This window comes from Sparus aurata, chromosome 18 (genome assembly GCF_900880675.1).
Source record: "Sparus aurata chromosome 18, fSpaAur1.1, whole genome shotgun sequence".
Classification (NCBI taxonomy): Eukaryota; Metazoa; Chordata; class Actinopteri; order Spariformes; family Sparidae; genus Sparus; species Sparus aurata.
The window spans coordinates 6548581-6564077 of NC_044204.1; the positions used below are offsets into that span (position 1 = coordinate 6548581).

At 39.5% G+C, this 15497-nt stretch overlaps 2 protein-coding genes across 3 annotated transcripts; one reads left to right on the top strand and one right to left on the bottom strand.

The window, feature by feature from the left end:
• Positions 1 to 257: 257 nt before the first annotated feature.
• Positions 258 to 9556, bottom strand: ncbp1 (nuclear cap binding protein subunit 1). 2 transcript variants are annotated; one of them, XM_030397102.1, is made up of 23 exons: positions 9360 to 9556; positions 7627 to 7715; positions 7385 to 7485; positions 7139 to 7295; positions 6954 to 7061; positions 6634 to 6755; positions 6429 to 6498; positions 5845 to 6060; positions 5601 to 5698; positions 5450 to 5513; positions 5240 to 5350; positions 4887 to 4951; positions 4713 to 4775; positions 4556 to 4630; positions 4141 to 4244; positions 3880 to 4002; positions 3257 to 3359; positions 2755 to 2848; positions 2490 to 2593; positions 2227 to 2344; positions 1971 to 2111; positions 1256 to 1369; positions 258 to 915 (listed from the first exon to the last, which is right to left on the bottom strand). In XM_030397102.1, exons 1-23 carry the CDS (start codon positions 9391 to 9393, stop codon positions 802 to 804), a joined length of 2388 nt encoding a protein of 795 aa, XP_030252962.1. In that variant the 5' UTR covers positions 9394 to 9556; the 3' UTR covers positions 258 to 801. The 2 variants fall into 2 exon arrangements, with proteins under 2 accessions (XP_030252962.1, XP_030252963.1); XM_030397103.1 differs by lacking the exons at positions 258 to 915; positions 1256 to 1369 and adding an exon at positions 1875 to 1902 and having other exon boundaries at positions 1945 to 2111.
• On the top strand, positions 9556 to 15012 carry tstd2 (thiosulfate sulfurtransferase like domain containing 2). Its single transcript, XM_030397105.1, has 9 exons — positions 9556 to 9983; positions 11621 to 11910; positions 12052 to 12160; positions 12316 to 12435; positions 12527 to 12632; positions 12830 to 12945; positions 13085 to 13243; positions 13438 to 13576; positions 13667 to 15012. Exons 1-9 carry the CDS (start codon positions 9846 to 9848, stop codon positions 13894 to 13896), a joined length of 1407 nt encoding a protein of 468 aa, XP_030252965.1. The 5' UTR covers positions 9556 to 9845; the 3' UTR covers positions 13897 to 15012.
• The last annotated feature ends 485 nt before the right edge of the window (positions 15013 to 15497 follow it).

Below are 15497 nucleotides of genomic sequence, written 5' to 3' on the forward strand. Positions count from 1 at the left end.
CCAATTGCAATCGTTTCTGTCAACAATGGCGATATTTCTTTTTTTGTACCATTTCATGCAGCAATGTGAGTAGTGTAGCTTACTGTCTTTTATCTATGAATCAGTGCAACCCGAACAAATATCCTGACACCTATTTGCCATGATGCCCGAAGAGGTTTTAAAACACATTTTCTGGATTTCTCTATGTTGGGTATCTTCAGATAATCTGCACCGGGAGGAGGCTGAGGAGGACAAAATGACGAGACGCACACACGCAGGCAGATAAAGACTCTGGAGAGTTTTAATTCTTTCCCAATTCCACATAAAACAAATATAAAAAAGTAGGGCGCTCTCTCTGGATTCAGAATCAACCCGAGCTGACATGAAATCCTCTCATCATTTCTCCGGCTCTGTCTGGACTCAGACAGTTCTTACAGTTTTAAAAAGACCCATTCATAAGAATACGAGCAGGATGTAAAAATGAACAAAATTTTCAAAACCAAGCAAAGGAACAAAACAAAAAAGGAACACTACAGCGAATTACTAACAGGATTTGTCAAACAGACTCTTGTTTGAATTCCCACTTTGAAAGACGTCCTCACTTCGAATGGCACCAAACACAAAAACTAAAAAAAACAAACAAAAAAAAAACAAACTAATGGGGCGATTCTTGATGCAAGAGCTGGTAGTTTCTCATGTGTAGGTTGAGCACAGGTACTGTGTGAACACAGATACACATTTCATTTCATCAGATTCTGTGTGTGTGTGTGTGTGTGTGTGTGTGTGTGTGTGTGTGTGTGTGTGTGTGTGTGTGTGTCTCTCTCAGAGTTGCAGGGCACAGAACTGCTGGTAGACGGCCAGGATGTGAGGGTCAAGCTCTGCAGTGAACAGCAGGTTCTCCAGGGTCCCCATGTACTGCTGGATGGTCACATGGTGCTGCAGATGGAGGAGAGATGACGTGTCATCGAGAGGAAAAAAAAATGACTTTTTGAAAGTAAAGTACATTTACTCATTACCATACTTGACATCACTGGAAGCAATTTATCAGATTACGTGCAGCTTCCCTCTGGAGCAACAAAAGGCTTTCAACTACTTATTCCACATATGTACTCCCCGAGACATGTAAACACACTTTAATGTGTCAAATTGCTTCAATAGTACAACTTATATGTATTGTCAAGACTTTAGGTATATTTTATTTACCACTTTAAGTACAAATTCTGAGCAGTTACTCCACATCTGTGTGTCTGTGTGTGTATGTGTGAGAATGTCTTACCATGAGAAAGATCTGCTGCAGCCGCTCGATGCAGTTTTTGTACCACGGCGTGCTGATGTCGACGCTGCCCGTCTCACAGCGAACCAGATGCTCCGTCAACAACATAATGAAACGCTGAACGGAAAAACGATATGTTACATGTGTGTTAAAGCTGCAATAAACAGGGCTCCTATATGCATCAACATCTCTGTGTCACAACCCTGAATCCAAACATGTTGGGACACTGTGTAAAACAAAATTTAAGAAAATGGGCCACAGCCAAAAATGTAACCTTTGCAGAAAGACTGCAAACATACACGTGCCAAATGCATACAGTATCCTGTAGTCACCATCTATAACTTCAACTCAGAGTAAAAACTTAATTTAGAATTGTTACTATGGCTGCTTTCTCCATTTAAAAGTTACCATTAAAGCATCCTACCTCACTGTACAAGTTTATGCCCAAAATTGTTTCAGGAGATTTTTCCTAAAATGCTGAATTCTTTTTGAAGTTGCATAAATTTCAAGGCAGCTACAACTTCTCTACAGCACTCACTGGCAGATTAATTCAAACAGGCTAGTAGAATGTCGCTCTGCAAAACTGAACCAAGACCTTCTAAAATGTACTTATTGTTACTCGCTTCTAAGCGTCTACTTAATTCCCTAAATGTAAATGTAAAATCCTGGTGTACTCGTCTTTAGAGTCAGAACTCCTCACACCGACAGCCTTCAGTACCTGGAAGATGACGAGGAAGAGGTTCTTCTGTTCGCTCTGAGCCGACTCCACCTTCTCCTGTAGCCTCTCGATCTGCTCCTCCAACTGACCCTCCTCATCTTCGCTGGCCTTGTCCATGTCTTCATCGTCACCGCTGTCCCTCTGGTGGCAAACAAACACAAACATTAACCTTTAACCTCATTCTTAACCCAGCTGATTCATCGCAAGTGAATTCCTTTATTAGTTGAAGTGAGCATTATGTGTTGGATGAGGTTACCCTCTTGTGCTGCTGTTTTTCCAGTTTATCCTTGGCCTCCTCCAACTCCTGCTGGATCTTCTGGACATGTTTGTCCATCTTCCGGATGGTCGAGTGCAGAATCTCCCAGATGAAAAGTCTAGATGAGGATAAGAGAGTATTTTGAGGAGGGAGCCAGAAAGAAAACACACTATTCACAGGATATATACAAATACGTTGCACAATTTTTTTATATCCTCGAATTAAAAAAAGAACTGATGTGGAGTTGATTTCTCACATCTCACCTGGTGAACTCATGGGCCATATCTTGAGAGAAGAGCCAGTTAGCAACAGCGGCACAGTCAACAATCTGCGTCCGAATCATTTTGTCCACCAACACTGCGATCATCTGTCATGCAGCAAAGACACGTTACGCCAAACTCCACATTCTAAATGCACATTTTTACACAAAAAAACCCCAAGAAACATCAACATTGTCTCCATCACTGAATGACTGAAGTGTTTCAGGTCTGAACCTCTTCTATTTGAAGTTGTTCTGTGTGTTTGTACCTGCGGGTGATTCCTCCACACATCATAAACCACCTTGAGGATGTGCAGTTTGCCCTCGTCACTTTCTGTCAGGTTCTTCAGGATCTCATGGAACCTGGAGGAATCAGAGGAAGGTGAGGCCAAAAGGTCTGGATTCATTCAATACAAAACCTGATTGTGTTCATGCCAATGTATGAATAGAAAATGGGGGCAATATTTTCAGTCTTTTGCTCCAGCTTAAGATAAATCCATTAATTTGGGTCCTTATCTGCTGAAATCCAATGAGACAACTGGAAATTAAGATAATTGATCTGCGAATTATAAAAAGTTAGGAGTATTAACTAATCAATTAATCAATTTCAAGACACTGAGCAGAAGCAGTTTGAGTTATTTTCTTCACCACAGAGTTTGTTTAACGTGTTTAATGCTGCGGTGTGCGTTTGTCAGCTTGTTTGTGGTTGTCAGGGCAGAAAAAAAAAAAAAACCAGAAATTCAGTTTGTTGCAAATTTGTGGTGAACTTACTTGCCGAGGGCACTGAAGGAGTGACTGAAGGATTTGGCAGCCAGATGGAGCAGAGTCTGCAGGAACACGTCGACCCTCAGAGGGTTGAAAGTCTCCCCCTCATCTGAAAATGGAGAGAGAATGGAATAAAATGAGGATGAAAAGGGTTTTTTTTTATTACCCACAGGCTGAAATGATATTTGGTGAGATCTCAAAAAAGCTGTCTGATAACAGCTAAATGTCATTCTCATTTGGAGACATAAAAATTTTGATTTTTTTTTTTTTAGATTTTTTGGTGAACTAACAGAGGTTATGTAATCCACCCACCTGGAACACTGAGAGGTAATGTCTTCAGTACAGTTTGATATGATGTTTTTTTAAAGATGATTACTGACGGACTCTTAGCCAAGTGAATGATTAATGCCATTGCTTATTCCTCCCTGATTCTTTATCTACTTTCATACACTACGTAAAATTAGATTTTTGGGTATTTACAGAGACAAAAATGAATTAGTGCCTCATTTCACACAGAAAGAGTCAAAGAAGTCACAGAATTGCTCTACAGCAGGAACAAGTGATGATTTTATCCTGCAAGAAGAACCAGAAAAACATAAAGACATGAAAATGAAGCATAAGAAACTAACCATCATCGTCCTCTTGGTTGGGGTTGGGCACATCTTTGAGGGCGGTCAGGATCTCTTCGTTGGACGCTCGGTTCTTGATGGCGTTCCCGACAGCGATGGACACCGGGTAACCTGGTAACGAAGCTGTACGGCAGAGGAGACATTTTGTTCAGAGATGATTTAGAAGCTTCTACACTGTTACAGAGAGATTTGTGGAATTATCAAGGCTGACAGAGGAGTTTCATTCTGTGGCTCGGGAGGTAGATTAAAAAGTGTGCTTACATGCGCTCTCATCTTCGTATTTGTAGATAAAGACGGGTTCAGCTGGGATGAGTGCTGAGAAGGTTGGAGGGACGATGTCCACTATCCGCTGATGGTACGAGAGTCTGCAGAGAAAAGTATAAACACTACTTTAGTTCAAGGGGAAACTCTTGAGATTAAAGCGTCAAAGGCAACACTTTATCAGGGAGAAACGATCAGAAAAACATGAGTAACATTTGACCTCTTCAAGGAGAAATGTTTCAAAGTTCCACAAATTGCAGATAATACAGAGTTAATACTATGTCAGACATAAAAGCATGACCCTTCCCTGATCTCCAACACTGTATTACCTCAGTTAAATTAAATACTCGCTTTAACTTAATATGAGCGATAGGAAGAGAACGCATTAACATTTTAGTGAATAAAGCTTTAATACCTCATACACTTCTCCAGAACCTCTTTGACAAACTTGGGCTTGGGCTTGTCGAGATCGACGGTCAAGCAGTCGGACCTTTATAAAGGACAAACGATACTGTCAACTGTTATTTACAACAATAAATAGCTGCTATTAAAAGCTTTATCTGTCAGCTCACCAGTCATCCCAGCTCCATCGAAACTGGAAGTTGCTCAAGTGATGAGCAAACCAGTTGATTAGTCTGGAAATGAAAAGGAAAATGGAGAGAGGTGTGATGTGTAAAATCATAGACAGGAACTACTTCACTGTACGTTTTTTTTTTTTAGTCCAGTAAAAGTTAAAGTTAAATTACCTGTCTATGCAGGTGGTGTTCATGGTGTCCAGTCTCATGTAGAGCATCTCTGTGGCTTGGGCCAACTAACAAGCAGGTGTTAAGACAAAGAACCTTTTTCAGGTGGAAAAATTTTGGTTTTGTTTGCTGTTGTGTGCTTTAAACTCTAAACTATAACACGTTTAACATCATTATATTATTGAATAGGTTGGGGTGGCAACTAAATGATCTCCTCTCCACGTATTGTGACAAAAGCATCTTGTGTACAGCCTCTTTATGTTCTTTTAGGTCGGCATACCATGAACCCCCAGAACCAGGTTCAGACATATCTGGGTGTTTTGTAAAACTGTACTGACATAAACAATGAAGGATACAACTTGTGGCAAAGACCCGGGCTGCAGTTTGCAGAGCTCAATAAGCAGTGTGGTGTACATGACGTCGATGTGAGGCGGAACGGGCAGCTGGAAAAGTTCTCCAAAGATCACCTGAAAAATAAAAAAAACTGCTGATAAATATTTCAAACTAGGCTCTAATTTGAAATCAATTGAACTTTTTAGAACATGAATTGTCAAAAACCTGTTTACCTCCACAATGTGGTAGTTGAGTGGAATCTTATTTTTCCCTGGATAGCTCAGTAACTGAGCAGCACTGAGAGGTTAAAAGAAAAAAAAAATCAGGAACGTGTAAACATTTGAGCAGGTGATTAAACACTCATTGACCACGTTTGATACCCACCATGTTTTCCTCTCTTTCCAGTGAGTCATGATGATACAGTGCAGGTTTTCTTCTATGACAAATCTCTCCACAGAATGGCTGCCGGGCATAACGGGGCCCTAATGATGATTAAAGAGGACATAAGTTTGTGGAGATGGCACAGCAGAAAACATAGCCTGTCCCGACTGTCAGCACAAGGTTAAAAAGGTCACATTAAAGCACATTCAAAGTACCAAATCAGTGACATATTGATGTGCGTTCGTACCTCTGGGGCGTCGGTGTAGTCGAACATGCGGAAAACAACCCGGGGCATGGGGTACTGGGCGTCAGGCATGTGGCCCGGTGGGGTGAAGGGGGGCAGGTTGTGTTGCAGGGCCTCACAGAGCACACTGTCAAAGGCGATGTATGGACGAAGGATGTGGCGCTCCTGCCAGCGGTCTTTCTTTAGCTTCTGAATCTGAGCCCAGAGGCAATCCAGGTACTGAAAGACGGACGGAGAGAGAGTGAGTCACATTTTAACAGAAGCTGCCACAATGAGAAAAACATCAGCCATTCATGTAATGCCACCTAAGTCTTGAATATGTGAGGTCAAATCAGATACTGCAGCAAATGGTCAAAAAGTGATAGAACATGAAGGCTGGTTTGTGGGTTCTTGCAAAGTCTTTCAATTATCTAATAATAATATTATGAAAGGCACCAACTAACAATACAGGCAGGTTTAAAGAGAGATACAGACAGGATCTTACTGAAGAAGACTAAATGTTGCTATAAGATGGTGCCAGTGGTTAGCAGAAAGTACTTTTCTTAACAAGTAAAGGGAGAGCTGAAGTTCTTCCATCTGTCTCTCACCTCCTCTTGTGGGTGGGGCTTCTCTGCTGTCCACACCTGCAGCATGGGGACATGCGTCTTTACTCGCCCCCTGGAAATTATAAAGAAAATAAATTGACATAAAGGGGGAGCTGACTAATTAAAGCCTTGAACAAATTACAAGAATGTTTTCAAAAAGTAAAAAGACATGTAGCTCATGAGCAGGAAAAAGAGGCAGAAATTTTACTTGAGGTAGCCTTCGATCTGGCTGAGAAGTCGGTCTATCTCAACGTCCTTCTTCTCGTAAAGTTCCTTACCGACCCAGGGCAGACAGGACAGCACCACATACACAAACCAGTCCGACCGAACCTGAGAACACAAACAAACTATTTCTATACATGTATTTAAGCATATTTCAAGAAACTGCAAGAAACTGGTGATTGAAGTCAGGGCTTGGTTTGGTGCTTAACTCTTAAATGTAATCATTTTGACTATGTAGTGTAAATATTGCAAAATTTAGGAGGTGAACAAAATGGTAGAATCACTCCACCCCAGCCTGTTACCTACCTGTGGTACATCCTCCTCTTGAGTAACACTGACAAAGTTTTCGAACATGGCCACCATTGAAGGAGCAGCGATCACATGGCAGTTGACCAAGTCAGACAGAAAACGCACCTACAAAAAGGACACATAGTGTTACAGGAAAAGAATGTGCAAGAACCGTCTGATTTGCTAGTAAAAGGTCAGCTTACCAAGTAAACAGCTTCATTGTACAAGTTGTTCTTCAGTGTCTCCTTGAGTTGCCTGATCATGGCCTCCACAAACTCGCCCCCAAAGTTGTAGTTCCTTGCATTCAGAAGGCCGACTAAGGTTGTATACACAGTCAGCTTCTCAGGTAGGAGGCGGGCGCTGCAAAAAAGATGACGGCTCAGTGAAAAACTACCAAGCAAAAACTGATCATTTCAATAGAAAAGAGGGGAGAACTGGTGTGAACTTACACAGAACATAAAATACGCAGGATTTTGTTTTTGTAGTTTGGAAGGTCAGCCTCCAACACGCCTGCAAGGCCCTCCAAGTTGCTCTCCAGGGATGACGTACTCTGAAAAAGAAGCAATTTAGCTTTTGAAATGTGCATGATTTTTTGCCTTTGGAAGTGAAGCAGTGTGCCAAATGAATCACAGTGAGATGAGACAGAACACACATAGGTGATGGAAATACATTGCCTGTGTGGACTCTTTACCTTCTCCCCCACACGACATATCAGTGACTCCAGTCGGTCTTCAATTTCAATGGGCTCCGATGTTCTTCTCCTCTTGTGGGCCTGACCTCCTGGAAGGGTAAACAGGAAACAAAATAATAACAGAGTGAGTGGAGCGGGAAACATTAGCTGCGAGAATAACTCAAGGGCAGCCAGGATGGAAGAAAAAGAAACTCCAAAACAGAATTAACACCAGAAATGTGTTAATTAAATCTATTTCTAGACCTGGAATGCAGCCGACAGCTATTGTTCTAAGATTTGTTTGACGAGGTTTGAACCACTAATAATATTCATATATGCCTTAAAAAGCATTTTAAGTGTTATCACACTACTTGATAAGTGAACACAATTACAACATCATATTCTGCAGCATTGATTTGTCAAGGAAACCCCCAAAGTTTCTTCCTGAGGATCAAAGGGCAGTGATTGCAGCCAAGCTACTTTTGTTGTTCATATTGAATGAATTTGCTTTCATGTCCTCTGTTATGATATGATATACTTACTTTTTGATTTACTTTCTGACCTTTTTATGGAAACATCTACATGATAAGTGAATAAAATATATTGGATTTGAGATGTGTTTTTGTTTTTGTTGTGGGGGGATAACGATAATATATAAGAAATACGTTTGTCTTGCTTACGAAAGGCTAGATATAGACAAAAATGACTCACAAAAAAAAAAAAAAATTTCAAGTACATCTTCTAAATTAACAAAGCTAAACTGACTATTCTCAGTCCAAGCAAATGTAAAACTGGGACTTTAGATGAGCCCTACATAAACTCAAGGATTTGAAGGATACACAACAAAGTTTTACTTAATAATGTTGATCTGGGCTCTCCTTATGGGGGGGCTTCACCAAATTTAACTGTGGGGAGCTGACCAAAGACTGGTTGCCTATCAAATATAAAGTATTGCTTGCAAGAACATGCTATGAAATTACACATTACACATTTAAGGAAATGTTTGATTCAGTGTTTTTGGAGCTTGTCCTATAAGAGGAAAAGAAAGTCCGATATCTCTGCCACTATTGCATTTATTTAGCCCATTGTTATTTTTATATATATATTTTTTTAAGTGTGTGTTGTGTGAATCTTCCAAATTATACGACGTTTAAATCTATAAACAATCAGGGACGCCTGGGGTTAGATTCATACCCCTGAAATGCTTAATTGTCGGTGAATAGCGACAACACTTCATTGAGTCACAGCCGGATGATTTAGCAAATACTGATTTAGGGTGGCTTTTCTCTTTAACTAATCATTAATAGGTAAACTTTTTAATCAACCCATCGTCAGTGAATCACAACTGACATTATGAGGATAAAAAATAGCATAAGTAGCTTAAATAAAAGCTACTCTCACTGGGTTATTTGTATTAATCACATCATTTGGTGGTCACCGCCCCCATGTCGATAAGCTAACCCTGCAGCTAACAGTAACCGCGTAACGTTACCGGTTAATTCTTGCCATTTCCACACTTTGGTCAATCTTCTCGCGTTGAAGTCACAAATTCAAACACAATTATCGATATATATCAAGTGTTTTGCACTTTTTTGGACAACAATGACAAGACTGAGACATGGCCTCGTTAAGTATTCTTTAACTCAGCATGCGTGAAAGCACCGAGCAAGAAGATTAACTGTACCGAAAACACGCTAACGTTAGCTATCTGCCGCTAGCCCAACGCCTGATTTACACATGTAACGCCCGCTTACCGTCATTCTCGTCGCTGTGGCGTCTCCTGGACATTTTCCACTTGCTATGAATGTACGATAATTCGACAAGAAAGTGAATGTGAAACAAAATAATAATTCGGCTAAACAAGCTTCCAGATCCTTCAGCCTGGCCGCGAACACTAGTGCAGAAAAATAATAGCGGTCTGATTCAAGTGAGGCACATCCGGTGCAGCACGGGGTCAACCGGAAGGTGCAACATCCTTTTCCCCCCGACGTCTACTGCTGGATTTTCTGCCACACGTTTGGTCAGAGTTAGATATGAAAAATGTTTATATTGTCATTTTGAAACTTTATTTTCAGCGTTTTCCAAGATTAAGTCAGCATTGAATACCTGGTCGTGTGACTCAAACTTGCTCAGCCCACAAAGCGGAAGTAGCTACTAAATGTTAACGTGTAACTAAAGCTAAAGAGTATTTCCTAGCTAACTAAATTGGGAGTCATTTTTAAAAGCTGTTTCAAAAAAACATGGCAGCGGATGATAAACCGTGTTTAGAGTTCATGGATCTGGAACTCGACACTTCGACATCTAACGTTAATGGACTAAAACAGGAAAAACAACTTTCTGCCTCACAAAGGAGGTACTACAGCTTCTGCAGAAGGAAGGTGAGTGACAACAACAAACATTGAACACCTGACTGATGGTAATTGACCTTATTTTTTATTTATTTATTTTTACCGTAAATACTGTCACCAGATGGCCAGATTAGTACGCACATGGTTGTGTTTCAGAGTATGAACAGGTTCACTAATAAATGTCATATACGTGTGTCAATAATAGCTAAAGCCAACACACTTTATATGGCACCAGTGTTTCTTTTCCTGGTCTTAAAGGCTGAAAGTAAAGTGAGGTAATTTCCTGAAGCGACCAGGCTGTTCATCTTCTAATATTTGCCTTCACCCACTTACCCATTATACCAACATTCCTGATAGTTATTAATCAAAAATGTCATTCTGTTAATCTTCAGTGAAAGTTTTTAATAGTCATCCCTACATTATTGTTGATTGATTTTTAGATATAGTTTATCTTTAATTTATGAAGTGTTTTTTAGTTCAATTATAATGATAATATTTTTTGTTTCTACAGCGCTTGTTGAGAGACCTTAGGATGTTAAGGAAGAGATATATATTGCGTGTCTTGGTATAACCTAAAAATATCACTATTATTTTAAGCCATTATTATCTGGCTCTAATTCGACTATTGTACTCTCTCTAGATTATACTAAATAAAAAAAATAAAGAATAAAGAAATGTATTGATTTCTAAATTATACATATTGCATTTACAATATAGAGTTAGACGAAAATGGGCTGATATATTGACTGATATTAGCTTATTGTAGCTAATGAGTATTGACATATGTGACTGCTAGCAAGTCAGAAGAAATGGCATTATTATTTTGACAAAGGTATGTTTGAGGATGCTCAAAAACAGTGTTGCATTACACAATTCGTCCACCAGAGAGTACTGACAAGGTTATTTTCTCACTGGTAAAATAAATCAGTATGCATGTTGGGCACAAATTGTTAAATCTATCATGTAAGGGATTGTTAACAAAAATATGTAATAATCTGCTGTCAAAAATTCACTGTCTCTTGGGCTAAATGACTAACATCATGGCTTACATTGTAGCATATAGTTTACATCAAAGATCAGTGGTTCCCAAACTGGGATTCCAAATGCACCAAGGTCACAAGCTCATTCTAAGGGGGTGTAAAGTGATAACTGGAGTACTAGAAAAAGAGAAGGGAAGATCATTCTTTGATTGAACTGCTATCAACTCACAAACATAACATTTTGAAAGAGGAGTTGAATGCAGGCATGGATTTCAGAGGTTGGGAACTATGATGTAATCCAGAGCTGCATGATATTGGACAAAAACATTGCATATATTAAATGATTTTCTTCTATATATTTTGTGATATGAAAACTACAGGAATGTGGCAGAAAGTCTACTGTTTGGTAACATTGTTAATATTTATCAAGTGCTGTAATGTTAGTTTTCAGCTTGACTGTTGCGAAACCAAAAAAATATCCACATCTAACATTTGAAAGAGTGGAATTAATTTCCTTTATTTGACTGTCTGTCCTGAAATGTGACGACATGAAATGATGCTGTGATGTCAATACTGAATCAATATTTCGTGTAGCCGTAATACAATCTGTGCTCTTGATACTGTTTGAACACATTTATCTGTAGCTTTTAAAAGAGGATTGACTTTGCAACGTTTTCTTCTCCACAGTCATTTGCTGCCTTTGTGGCGTCCAAGAGGGATGGCACTCAGGAGGACAGCAGGTCATCTTGGTGCTGCTGTGGCCAGACCTTTAAGGAACACTCTGCCATTCACAAACATGTGGCCAGGACTCACGATACTGAAATACAGCAGCTCACACAGGCAACATACAAGTGTTTGTTAAACCAGCTGGAGGAAGAACCTGAAGCACAGCAGCTGAATGAGCGCAAGTCCAGACCAGTGGACATTTGTGTGTGGATACCTGAGACTGGGCACACATCTGAGGAGCAACTACAAAAGTACTGGTCAAATTTGGATTGTCACACTGTCTGTGTCTTTGTGTTGTTTTAAAGTAAAAGAAAAAAAAACATCGTATTACGTTTTAGTTGCTGAATCTTTAAAGAAAGTGTGATATCTTTCAATGTATTTCTTCCTTTCAGTGGTCCAGGGACGGTTCTCCTCTATTATCACTACTGTCAGCTGGAGGATCCACATGTCATCTGTGCTTGGCAGAAAGCTTTGTGTGAGAAGCTCCACTTGACAGGCAAGGTGAATAAATTCTTTAATCCTGCTTCCAGCTGGGAGATTGTAGAATGCTTACAGAACTGATCAAATAAAGACTTCTAAAATTATTTTTTTTAAAAAGGACAGTTTATTCAATTTATCTGTTTACTTTTAAAATATATAATGATCCTGTTTTTCAGGTGAGGGTGGCGACTGAAGGCATCAATGGAACAGTTGGTGGCACCAACATGGCCACCAACCTTTACATCGAGGCAATGTGTTCACATCCTCTCTTCAAGATGGATAAAGAGGATTTTAAGGTCAGATCTGGATAGAAAATAAGACAAAATGTGTAGCTATACCTTCTGTGTATTAAATGTAGATGACATGTTTGTGTATGTGTGTGTTTAGACAAGTGATGGTGGCGCGGAGTGTTTTACAGACCTGAGGATCGGGGTATATAAGGAAATCGTCCCAATGGGAGTGGATCCTGATGTTATTTCCTACCAGCTTGCAGGTATAGTTTGTCTTATACTATTGTAATACTACAACAAAATTCCACCATTACTACAGTGATGCTATGGCCTATGGCTTTGTTTTTTTTTGTATGTATGTGCATCGGTAGACTAATAAAGGTGTTTTTATGCTGTTACTGCTAGGAATGTGCCTTGCTTTTAATTTCACAATTTGATAGTTTTTTTCCCTCCTTCTCAGGAGTTCATCTGGAGCCGGAGGAGTTTCATAAAGAAGTTGAGGCTCTTTTGGCTGAAGGGGATTCCTGCAGTGACACCATCCTCTTGGACTGCCGCAATTTTTATGAGAGTAAAATCGTAAGTGATATATCAGTTTTTCTCCCAAACAATTAATTTGCAAAGCTTTTCTACTGTAAAATTTTTTTTTTTAAATTGAATAAAATAAGTATCATGATATTAAATTATATTACTATCTTCGATAATCTTTTCCTTCCAGGGGCAGTTTACTCGTTGCCTGGCCCCCGACATCCGTAAGTTCAGCTACTTCCCGGACTATGTTGACCAGAACCTCGAACTATTCAAGGACAAGAAGGTCTTGATGTACTGCACAGGAGGCATTCGCTGTGAGCGTGGATCGGCCTACCTCCGGTCGAAAGTAAGTCGACTTGTGGATGGGAACTAAAGAATGGACTCTTTTTGTGAAGCCACTTCTGGGACTAGCCGGTCAACCAGCAACTCACAATGGGGGGAACTGTTTGCACTTAGACTAGCTGTATCCTAAAACAAATATTTTGCAACAGTTTTGGCCTACACAGAAAAATCTCATCTTGTTTGTCGACCTGCCTGTAGGATGTGTGTAAAGAGGTTTACCAGCTGAAGGGTGGAATCCACAAGTATCTGGAGCAATATCCAGAAGGCTTCTATCGAGGGAAACTTTTTGTGTTTGATGAACGCTACGCCATCTCCTCCAACAGTGATGTCATCTCAGGTTAGTGTGTGCATTTAAGCCCTTATCAGCACATTACAACATTAATAAACCCTAACATTTAGTTGTAAATAATTCTGTGTCTTTGTCCAGACTGCAGGTACTGCAGCTGTCCCTGGGACAAGTACGAGCTCTGTTCCACCCAGTTCTGCTGTCAGCTGGTTCTATCGTGTCCCAGCTGCAGACAGAATGGACACACTGCCTGCTGCCCCACCTGCCAAACCAAAGGACAGGCTAAGAGTGAGGCATCCCCCGCTGTTCTGCATCACAAAGAAGAGTGCGAGTGCACTTGTGGACGCCCCAGAATCCCACAGGATGTGTAGTGATAGGATGGGACATCAGTGATTGCAGCCACATAAAAAATGCTTGTCATGAAGTCATGACTTTTTTTAATCTAAATGTTGGTAATTAAGTCAGATTTACTGTATCAATCTTCAATTGAGAAAAGTAAGAATACATCTGCACAATCTGAGTTTTAATACATGATTTTCAAAAAAACGTGAACGTCTCAACAGCAATGATGGTCAGTTCTGTGTGTGAATTTGTGTGTGTCTATGTAAAAAATGTGTTTTATTTTTTTCAAATAGGTTCTTTGGCAATTACTAATATTGATGAGATGCCTTTTATTTGTTTCAAACACAAATTCACAGATAGTTTAAAATTTGAATAATTTGAAGTTATGATGCAAAAAAGTAGATAACAAAAACACACAACAGTTTTCTTGTGGTCCCCAGTCATGCAATCTTTGGCCAAAGCAGGTTTCTGAGACCGCAAGTGTTGCTAAAACACTTTGAAACCACAAGCCTCAACACATCTGTGTGCCTTACTTGGAATGACACTGATTATCAGGGCCAACATTGAGCTTTATCTGATGATCAGAATTTGGTTTTTTGTGTCAAATTGCCAAGAAATATATCACCTTAAAATGAAATACTTTGGCTCTGATGCAGCATCATTCTTCTGTCTGGAGTCACCACTCTCTGATCTCACTAAATGTCCTGCTCAAAGCATCATCTGAGGGGTTACACATTACAAGAAATAGCCTATCAACACTCAGTTATCTGAATCTGTAAAGTAAGCTGTAACTACAGTTAGTGAATACATGCAGAGCAGTGGAAAATGTAAATACTCAAAATTGTATGTAAGTACAGTACTTGAGTAAGTTGTGTTTACTGATAATCCATCACTGGTTGTTCTAGATTTGACACATTTTTTTTAAAATTTGTATTACAAATATATGTCAGTTTCAAATCTTGGTCTCATTGATTGCTAATAATCGGTATCGACCCCCAAAAGAAACATCTCAGTCGATTATTTGATGACACAGATAGAGCTGACCTCACTGTAAGCCCATGTCAATATGAAACCATGCATAAGTATGTCAAGTGTAAAGTCTTATTTTCAGCAGGTCTTGAAGTAAAGAAACAGTTTCATTATAAGTTGGTTGGTTTGTCAATAGGATTAAAGAAAAATTACAGCATGGATTTTCACGAAACGTGGATTGAGGATGGGTCTCGGTCTGGAATAGACCCCATTAACTTTTGGTGTGGATCTGGATAAAGGGACGGATCCAAGAATTATTTTCTTAGTTTCTTTGACATGATGAGATTAGGTGCTTTTTGTAGATTTTTTCAATTTTATTCATATAGCCCAAAATCACAACAATTTTGGGCTATATTTCTATATAGCCCAAAATTGTATTTATTTATTTTTTAGAGAATAATGTGTGGGTCTTGAAGAAAAAATCTGGTTTATTTCGGTAGCTGGATTCTGTGAGTGAGTACAATTTGATATGGATAATGGGGACTATTGAGACTTTATTGAGTACCATTCTAGCTTTACTTCTGTTTTACATAAGAAAATTGTGTGAAAATAAGGGAATATCGAAAAGCTTTTTACAATGTCTACACTACCTGAGGCATAT